Source organism: Seriola aureovittata, chromosome 1 (genome assembly GCF_021018895.1).
Source record: "Seriola aureovittata isolate HTS-2021-v1 ecotype China chromosome 1, ASM2101889v1, whole genome shotgun sequence".
NCBI classification, from domain to species: Eukaryota; Metazoa; Chordata; class Actinopteri; order Carangiformes; family Carangidae; genus Seriola; species Seriola aureovittata.
Window position 1 is genome coordinate 2,459,476 of NC_079364.1, and position 9,925 is coordinate 2,469,400.

General features: G+C 40.9%; 1 protein-coding gene across 2 annotated transcripts in view; it reads left to right on the forward strand.

The window, feature by feature from the left end:
- The first annotated feature begins 271 nt into the window (after positions 1 to 271).
- LOC130171171 (CD151 antigen-like) overlaps positions 272 to 9,925 on the forward strand; it is a 24,038-nt gene continuing 14,384 nt past the window's right edge. The window contains exons 1-3 of one of the 2 annotated variants that reach the window (XM_056379035.1): positions 272 to 484; positions 4,045 to 4,129; positions 8,661 to 8,852. In XM_056379035.1, coding sequence (XP_056235010.1) covers positions 4,046 to 4,129; positions 8,661 to 8,852 — 276 coding nt within the window. In that variant the 5' untranslated portion in view covers positions 272 to 484; position 4,045. The remainder of the gene's footprint in view (positions 485 to 4,044; positions 4,130 to 8,660; positions 8,853 to 9,925) is intronic. The other variant, XM_056379043.1, reaches the window with a different exon arrangement.

Here is a 9,925-nt window from a genome sequence, read left to right on the forward strand (position 1 = left end):
AGCAGTATTCTGAATTGAAAATCAGAACTTTGAGATTTAAATTCAGAATTCTAAAAGGAAAAAAATAATGATACAATTAATTACAACAAACAATTTCACTTCCGTAATATGAAACTACCAGAATAGAAAACTGTAAAAGTTCATATAAATCCCTAAAAACCCGCAGACTGTTCTCGCGCTTCGCTCCCTCTGTGTTTGCTCTGCTCGCGCCACAGTGAAGGGAAAGAAAGAAAGAATTGCCCCGGGACAGAAAAAAAAAACACACACCCAGAAACATGCAAGGTGGCCCGGGGTGGAGTCAACAGCAGCTCCAGCCTCACTCAGTCCGTGAGCTCAGCACTCTGAGTTTTCTGCCCTCCAGCTTCAGTCGGCTGCCGGAGAGCTCTTTACCCGAGAACAGTGGAATGAAAACAGGTGATTTTTAGGATTATTCCCCGGCACATTTGATCTCGGAGCAGCGACAGAAGAGCGGAGAACACGGCAGGTAGGTGAGAGCAGGAAGTGCTCGGTGTTAGCCGACGCTGCGGTGCCGCATCGGCCGCACGGGGAAGCGTTATCGTGGTCTTTCGCGACACCGCCGGAGCATTTTGCAGCTTTCCACGAGCACACACTTACCAAACAAGTTTTAATCGGGCTGTTGTGGTTTAGAAAAGTAGGTGGTTTTGATAAGAAATAAGCCTTTTCCTCACAGTTAAGAGCAGCAGCAGCAGAGAGCAGTAACTTTAGCGTTAGCTTAACGCAGGCGAGGAGATGCGCTGTACGTTAGTTTAAAAACCACCGAGAAAACACGCTAAAGTTTGATTTTTCTTTGCGGTTAGAGCGACAATTTAACACATAACGATGTTTATTCTGCGTATTGAAAACACACGAGGCCTTTACACGGTTGTAACGAGCTCTAACCGTTTACAAACCACGAAGACGTTACTTTCCAGCGGTTTCACAGATGAGTCGCTGCGGACACGGTTGTGATCTGAAATGGAAACGTTGGTTTAACGTCTCAATAATCATCAAATCTTATTCTTGTTTTACTATAATTGTTCCAGAGTTGCAACCATAAGTCGATTAATCAGTCGGTTGTTGAAGATAATTAAATATTTATTATACTATATGTGTGTTAATTGAATAAATGTAGGTGTTGGAGGGAATATGTCATCTTAGGACACTGTGGTTGACATATTTAACTATTTTTTAAACAGAAATCTAATTAAAACCAAATCATTTCACACAGTGGCTATAATCAAACAGCCTGGTTGCTATGTCTCTGGTGTTTTTCCTGTGTTACAGTGGAAATGAAGGTTACACAGGTGTGATTCATTAATACTTTAAAACGTGACTCACTTGAATCAGATGAAAAGGATGTGTTCACACTGGTGGCACAGATTTGGCAAAATCACACCCAAATCAGATTACCTGCTGTTCAAAGCCTGGACAGGGTAAAGTGGAGTTTCCCCAGTTTCCCACCTCTGCCAATAAAAGATCAGGTCAATCCACAGAAAATTCACAAATCAATCATTCAGGGATTCATTTCAATGACTTTTCAAATCATGTCAACATTTTTTCCTTGAGGATTTGCTTTTCTCTTTATTATATCATTGGAAACCGAAACTCTAAACTGAATATAAATGAGATATTTGATCACTGAGGACTTTTCCACAATGTTTTTGTCATTGAATAGATAGTTGAAAAAGATAATCAACAGATTATAATTGATAATCAAAATAATCACTAGTTGCAGCATTAATTTGTTCAAAAGACAGTGTCTACAATTTTAATGTTCTTGTGGTTTTCCAACACACCTGTACCTGAAGACCTCAGTGCGGGAATAACACTTCAATAATCTAATCGCAGGTTTGGTTGGAAGTCCATGAACAGCAGCAGTGTTAGCGTTGCATATTAGCCAAGCTCATGTTGCTCCTTTGGCTAAGACACTAATTATTTCTGTAACAGCAGGAGGATATTTAATGGGAAAGTGCTGCAAAATTTGAAAACAGCTGGAGTCTGAAACGTGTCCTGGTGCTGGGATTAAACCTGTGGCCTTTAAATTCAATTAAAAACAGCAAATTTGAATCATCAGCGTTATAAAAATATAAAACTGTTGGTTTCTGCTCAAAATGACCATAATTTAGCTTTTTTTTTTTCTCCACCCAGTCTGAAAACACCTCAGTCTACCTTCACTAACACTTAAATAAATCTCTTTACTTATGCAGATGATAAAAACCTTTCTGGACCTGTTCCAAGTATTTCACGCCTGTAATCTCCCGGGGTTTAAACCAGACAGCCATTAACTCAAGAAGAGTGACGGGTGATACATATGAGCTTTATTTATCAGGCGTCAGTCTTATTTAATGTGCTCCTGAGTACAGGTATCACATCCTGAGAAAAACTAAAGGTAATAAGATGAATTGTTCTCTCCTTCTATAGTGTTTTTTTTTTCTTCCATTTTCCAAAGAAAACTTGTAAACGTCTTAAACAGGAAGTTTCCTTTCTTGACTCAGCTGCTCTGAAAAGCAAAAGAAGGCGTCGCCAATTAAGTCTTGTTAGAATTTAATTAACAGGAGCACGTTAAGAGGGCCCACCATAACAGATGGTCAACAGACATGCTCACTCATTCATGCAGTGCACTCCTCTGAATTGACAGTAGTGTATATGGGGGTGGGGGGCCAGACGGGAGAGTCAGGAGGGGAAGATAAGAGGCAGTCAGAGGAGGGCGAGTCTGGGCTTGACTGGCAACACAGCCAAGAAAACTGTGGGGGGAAGAAAGAACAAGAAAGGATGTGAGACTCAGGGAACAAAGATTACATGAAGGCAGCAAGAAGCAAGTGTTACATGATGATCTATAAATCTTTAAAACATCGTGTTTGACGTTGTTGTGGTGAAAACAGTGTCAAATTTTAATACGCTGCCGATTTACTGTGCTTTAAATACAGATTTAAAAAAACAAACAGTGAGTGACATGTTTAAACCGTTCAGAGCCAGAACAAGTAATTGTTTTAACTTAAAACCGTCATTCATCCGATCTTTGAAAACACACTCTGCTGAAAATTTTATTAATTAATTAGCCGTAAAAAGAGAACAACTTTGTTCCCCGAAGCGTTGGATGTTGGTACCAGGCACCAGAGAGGCGGGTGGGTATAATTTCCAGCCTTTTGCTCCGACTCTCGGCTCCTACTCGGTGCTTAGTCATGGATCTCTCTGCATACACATGAAATAACTCTGATTCTGCCTACACTGCTGATCTGATGCTCACCCCCCCTCGGCCTGCGGGAGCCCTGTAACGTCTCATTTGTTAAAAGCATCGCACAGCAGCAGAGAGGCCACCTTTTTTTATTTGGTGTGTCCTTCAAGCCGGCCGGCCGGCAACACACTTAATTTAACTTATTTATGTTCTATATCATTCAGTTTAGAGCTGCAACAAGTAGTCGAGTAGCTGATCAACAGGAAATTAATCTGCAGCAATTAATTGTTTCCAAAATGCCAAAAATTCTCTGGTTCCAGCTTCTCAGATGCTGCTTCTCTTTGTCATGTGACAATTAATTGAATATATTTGGGTTTTGTTTTGATGATCAGACAGATTTCTGTTGTTTTTGCACAGTTTTTAAAAAAAACACATTATAGAATAATTAATTAATTAATTTAAAAATGGTAATTTTTACCATCAACAAATTAGTAACTTTTCTTTTTTTCTTTTCTGTTTTAAATCTTACTTTAATCTGTATCTGGACACTGAATGGAAATTTTATTTTATTTTTGTACATTTGCACAAAATAAATGCACCAGTGCTTTTTACTTTTTTTTGTCGAGGTCAGTTTTAGAAAGTCTTGAATTTAGGCAGCTATCCTGTGCAGCTTCTTGAGTTCATCATTTTGACTTAAAAAAAAGGATCTTGCAGAAAAACAGTTTCATATTTCTTCAGGTTTCAGAACTAAAACTTCAACAAACTAATTTCTTTACATATTAAATCCAGATCGCAGAAAGTTGAACGAGTCCGTGTTTGTCACTTTGATCTTTTACTATCAAGTTTTTAAAATCTGTTGTCTTCTGCAGCATGGGGGCGTACGAAGAGAAGAAGGAAACATGTGGAACCATCTGCCTGAAATACGTCCTGTTCACTTTCAACTTTCTGTTTTGGGTAAGTTTCCTTTCAGAGTGTTTGTTGTGTTGGTGTGAAGAGCTCCTCCAGGACCTGCATACTTTGAGTTTTCCCAAAAATGCAGGCGTGTCCTACGACATTCATGACCTGGTTATGGAACTTTGTTTTGGCCGAATGATTTTTATTTAATGGTTTTCTTTTTGTGCCTTTATGGATAAAGCAGTGGAGAGAGAGACAGGAAATGGGGAGGGGGAATGACATGCAGCTAAGGGCTTGTCCGATGCGGGACTCGAACTCGGGCCAGCTGCAGCGAGGACTGTAGCCTCTACACATGGGGTGGATGCTCATCCAACTGAGCTACTCGACGCCCTATTTAATGATTTTCACGACATTTTATTCACCGACTGAATCCTGGGAATCAGTCAGAGAAGTTTTAGATAACCCCCCAAGGTCAGACAAACCTGCTGTGTTTGGATAAGAAAACAGAAGGACAGCAGTGAAGTCATTTTGCCAAACTCTCCATAGTGAGAACGATGCGGTTTACACACCCAGTTCCACTTTGACCTTCTGTACTTGCCGTAGCTTTGCACTCGCCGATTTCCTGCCACATTCAGGTCGCACCTTATTAAAAAACTGATCACGTTGGTTTTCAGATAATCGGCCCCTTGTTCGATTGGTGGAGTCAAACTGTGGATGTTGCGTTTATGTCGTGTGTTCCTCAACCATCTGGCCATCTGTCCGCAAGATGACTATTTAATTAATTAGTTTAATTGTAGGTTAATTCAACTAACGATTGAAAACAGACTTAATGAATAGCCTGAGGTGTTAGCTTTATGTTTTCCACTGAAACTGGGTCAGAGTTTGGTTAGAAAACAAATCTGTCTAACTGGTTAAACAGCGGTGTGAGAATAAAAGGAGCCGGAGGGATCAACACAGATGTTTTGGTCATTCATCAACCGAAGCCGTCCAGATTGTGACGTTGATTAAACTAGAATGAATTCAGAAAACACATCTAACTCAGCTCCTGATAAAACCAGGAGAGGATATTTCAAGTTGTAAATGAGACTTGATATTGATCGTGTGCTGGTCTCCAGGTGATGTGAACACTGGGTGTGCGGTCAGGGACAAGGAGACACCAGGAGAAGCAGAAGTCCAGTTCCATCCAGTTCTGATTTATTGTAGTCCTTCAGGGTTGTATGTACAGGTAGACAGGTAGATGGATGACAACTTAAAATATAAGTTATGAGTTAATGAGCCACACGATCTGACCAATCAGAGGAGGGAACGTTCTCACCTGGTTTGTAATGATGCATTTTTGGTTCACTTGAATTTTTCTCTGAACCTGCAACTTTACAAACTCATCAACTGAATCGTAGCAGAGCCATCGGACTTTAGGTGTGAAAACGCCCGCTGACTACGTCCACGCGACTACGTTTTCAACCAAAAACAATCTCCGTCCAGTCTACCACACCTGAAAACACATACTTACCTGTGCAATCACGTGGGCGCGTGCGAGCCGGTGTAAACAGGAAGCAGATTGTCCAGACAGTTCTGTGTTAAAATGCAGACTTTAACTGAACAACAGCAGCTGCTAGCAAAGACAGCAAGGTCAGTAACACTTGTAAATCAATGATCACATTAATTAGAACGAATCAGGGAGCGACCGTGGGTGTCTACGTCATCGTTTCCAAAAGGTCTCCGTATTCGCTCGTCCAGACGACAAACTAAATCCGGCCCAGCTGCGTTTCCGAAACTCCAGTGGTGGCGGATCTGTAGCTAAAGAGAGAAACCAAAACGTATTAGTGTGGACGTAGCCTCAGACAGTCAGCAGAGCCCAGGGTTCTGCTGCAGGTGGGCAAAGGGGCTCACACCTGACGTCAGTCCTCTGTGTGATCTGATTGGTCCAGCCCCTCGTTTAGACCTGCTCTTCACAACACAAGTCTTAACAAACCAAAGCTTTCTTTTTCTCCCCAGAAGGGCAGTAATACATACAGACACAGAATGAATAGTTTTGCTTTTTTACATGTTATAAAAAATAAGAATTTGCTGATAAGACTCTGTCTGAAACGTCAACAAAGCATTTTTTGATTCAGGCCACAGAGAAACGCCTGCTGCTATTCCAGTCCACAGACTCAAAGCCAAGTTGCATTCTTCCACAGAGGACACAGAAGACGCATTCACAGACTTAATTCCTCCAAACTTTCCAGTGTTGAGAACGTAGGAGGAAAAATACTACAAATAACTGATCCCATCGTGTTGAAGAGCGAGTCGGACGTCAGCGTGGCGGCCTTACTGTCCAATCATCTCGCAGCTCTGCCCGTTTGTGATAATCATCTGTCTGCCAGAGCATCAAACCGTACTGCAGTCTTTACTCTGACAACCATATTTATATTTCTGAAATCTTTTAACCTTTGCCTTGCAGTTATTTTCATTGTCTCTTGTGATTATTAGATCATTTTTTTCCCTCGAGCTCCATCATCATGAATCTCAGTTATTGTAAATACAGTTGTTTCTGCCTCTGGACTTGAACTTCAGACAACAAAATGAACACACTGCAGCAGGATAAAGTCATTTACTGAATGGCAGCTGTTCGTTATTTACCTCAGGAGTAAAATATGGTCGCAATGTTTTTTACAGAATTTTGAGGAGGATTCAAGACACCAAATTGAGTAAAAAAAGAAATGAATGACAGGTGTTGCAGCGGGATGAGACAGAGTTTTGTTTGTCTTATCGTCGCTATCATGTTTTAGTTATTTACGTTTACAACACGTACAGATTCAAGCAGCAACCTCTGCCTTGTTCTGACTTGTAGATGGAAATTAAACTTGATCGGCCGTCAGACCTCGACCGCTTACTGCATCGTGAACAAACCGTGTAATCTTCAAGGTCGAGGAGATAACTTTGAGGGAAACAGTGCAGTGCTTTTGTTGTATGAACAGTGTTTTTAATAATGAGTGTTACTGCAGCCCCGATGATCACCTTCACTTAAGACGAGAATAAAAATGCAGAAGCATGAAATACATGTGCGTTCATTTGTGCTCGAAGACACTGAAAACAATAGTGTCATCCAGCCAATAGAAGATACTCACTGTGTTTCAGTCTCATCAGTTATGGCTCCTCACCATTTGCTTTTTTTAAATTATTTTAAGATGTCAGATCTAAATCCAGCGTTGTTCCTTCAGTCACCCAGTAACAGTTGAACTATAAAGACCAGTCGTTACCTCCTGCTGTCACCAGGTGTCGCCAAAGCTCGAGTTCCCTTCACTTGTGCAGCTTTCAGTTACTTTTGGACAGGATTCACTAATTCCTGCGGTTCATTCAGTTTTAACAGCAGGTACAGATACAACGAGCATCGTGTTCGCCACATGGAGCAGTTACTGCAAAGACCGAACCACGTCCTGCTGCTTTACACTGCAGTTGTTGGGCCAGAGGCTCAGTGCAGGTAGCAGCAGGATTCATGAGATGGTTCAGGTATGAAAAATAAAGGGAGAAATTAATGAGAATTTAGAAAAATATTGTTTAATATTGTCACTTCTTTTTTTTAAATGATCAACAGTCAATTGAAAATCTCTGAAAGGGAAATCAGGGGTCACTTCTCTCCTGCAGCTGGAGGCAGGAGTCATGACGCTGCTGTTTAAGGCCTCTAACATTAACTTGATCTGTAGGAAATGACTTAAATGAAAAAATAAAAAGTAAAATAAAATAATAATCATGCAGTATTGTAACAAAAGGTAAAGTTAAGTGATGAGTAAAGCGCTGTAGTTACTGTTCAGTGTGTTTTCTGGGTGTGGTACAGTCTGACTCGGTGTCTAGCTTCATCTCCCTTTATAAATTAAATCTAAATTAGACAGGTGGTTGGATTGATGGCTTTGGCGTGGTAACAGATTTCTGTTGCAGTGCTGCACCATCTGCTGACTCCACATGGTAATATCATATTGATTTAATTTACCTCACATTCTCTTTAACTGTTGGCTTAGATAATGCTGAAGATGTTGGACTAGGACAGTGGTTCAATGATGGATTGAAACATTGATTCTTAGTTTTAGTTTTGATTAGTTAGTTAAAACACAAGATTGCTGTGTCTCAAAACCTTTTTAAAATGCTCAACTGGCAAATTTTTGAAAAAGTATTATTTTCTCAATTTAATGTCACAGAGCGTGGAGTCTGAAATGTGCTTGTTTTTGTCTGAGCAACAGTCATTTATGAGCGAGAAAAGGATCCTGTCATTTAAAGAGCTGATCAGACTGAAAAGATTAGTAGTCACAGATTGATTTTCTGTCAATCAACTAATCAGATTCACAATTATCTCTCAGCATAAACTGGCTCCAGATCAGATTATCTGGTTCGGCAGCGGTGGGTCGTTTTCATCAGCTCACATTCAACCATTAGGTTTTAATTTCAGGCTCCTCTTTATCACTTTGAAGCTTCCTTGGGTGATAAATAATTTAAAGCCTTTTTGTCACTCTGGGTTTTTGTCTGCTCGGTGTTGAACAGTTCGCTGTTTCAGGGATCGGACTCCTGGTGTTTTTCTTGCTCCAGTTCGGACTCTAATCATCCGCTCCTCTCCCAGTTGGCAGGGGGCGTTGTGATGGCGGTGGGCGTTTGGACCTTGGTTGAGAAGAGCGACTACATTAGCCTTCTCTCCTCCAAGACCTACGCTGCCTCCGCCTACATACTGGTCCTGGCTGGAGCCATCGTCATGGTAACAGGCGTGCTGGGCTGCTGCGCCACCTTCAAGGAGCAGAGGAGGCTACTGCGAGTGGTAAGAGATCACGTCGGGGTGGAAGAGATAATACAAGCTGCACATATTTTGTGAAAGTGTGTGAAGACAAAAAACAAAATGAAACCAAACACAGTGGGAAAGAAGAAGAAAATGTCATTATGTTGATCTGTTATTTAGAAGTAAATAAAGTTATAAACATCCACAACTCAAAGACTCGATCTGCGATCACCTGTTGTCGGGTGAGAAGCCAGGATTGGTTTTCAGTGGCAGCTGCTGAATTAACATTCACTACACATGAGCAGCGGGAGATATGAAACATTGATTCCTGATTGATATTGATTCGTTCTGACACCGCGAATTCACAGCTGTAAGAAAACAGCAGTCTCACCCGATTATCCGCACGCTGCCTGATCCAAACGCTGCAGGTTCTGATTATGAATTAGCAGCTTGATGCATTTCCCAAATATTTATTCTAAAAAGGGTTTTAACTGGGAGACTCTCCTGTATTTAATGTGCTGCAGTCAGCTATCGGAGCGACGTGTCTCATCGATCTCAATCTTTGCAAAGTCGGCGGTTCTGACATTAATTAGCTGCAGCTGATTTAATCTATCGCTGGTATTGTTGGTCATTTTAACAGCTTTAAAACGAGAAGCTCGCCAACACTACCTGTGTGTTTTCATTCTGGTCTTTGCTAATAAAAATAACGAGGAGAGAGAAAAAGTTTAGTGGGAGATATTGGAGCGTCGGAGCTTAATGGATCTGTGTGTTTTGCCGACTGATGACCAGATCCAGCTGTCAGAACCTAAACACACCACTTATTAGTCTTTTTTTGTTTCCCTGCCAACACCACCCTTCATTGATCCATGGTTCTAGAAGATGTGGAAGGAAAAAACAAGGTCAGACGAACATTAATTGGTTGGTCAGTGATTTAGAAATGAACGATGCTCAGGCCAAATACTGAAAAAAAAAAGTCACAAGATAAAAATAAAAGCTTTTAGTTTGAGTTTTTTTTTTACCATATTGAGTTGAATTGACTTTATTGCTGTAAGAAGAAATATTGTTAAGAACTTTTACGAGTGAAAATGACGATGATGACGTGACGCCAGCGGTAA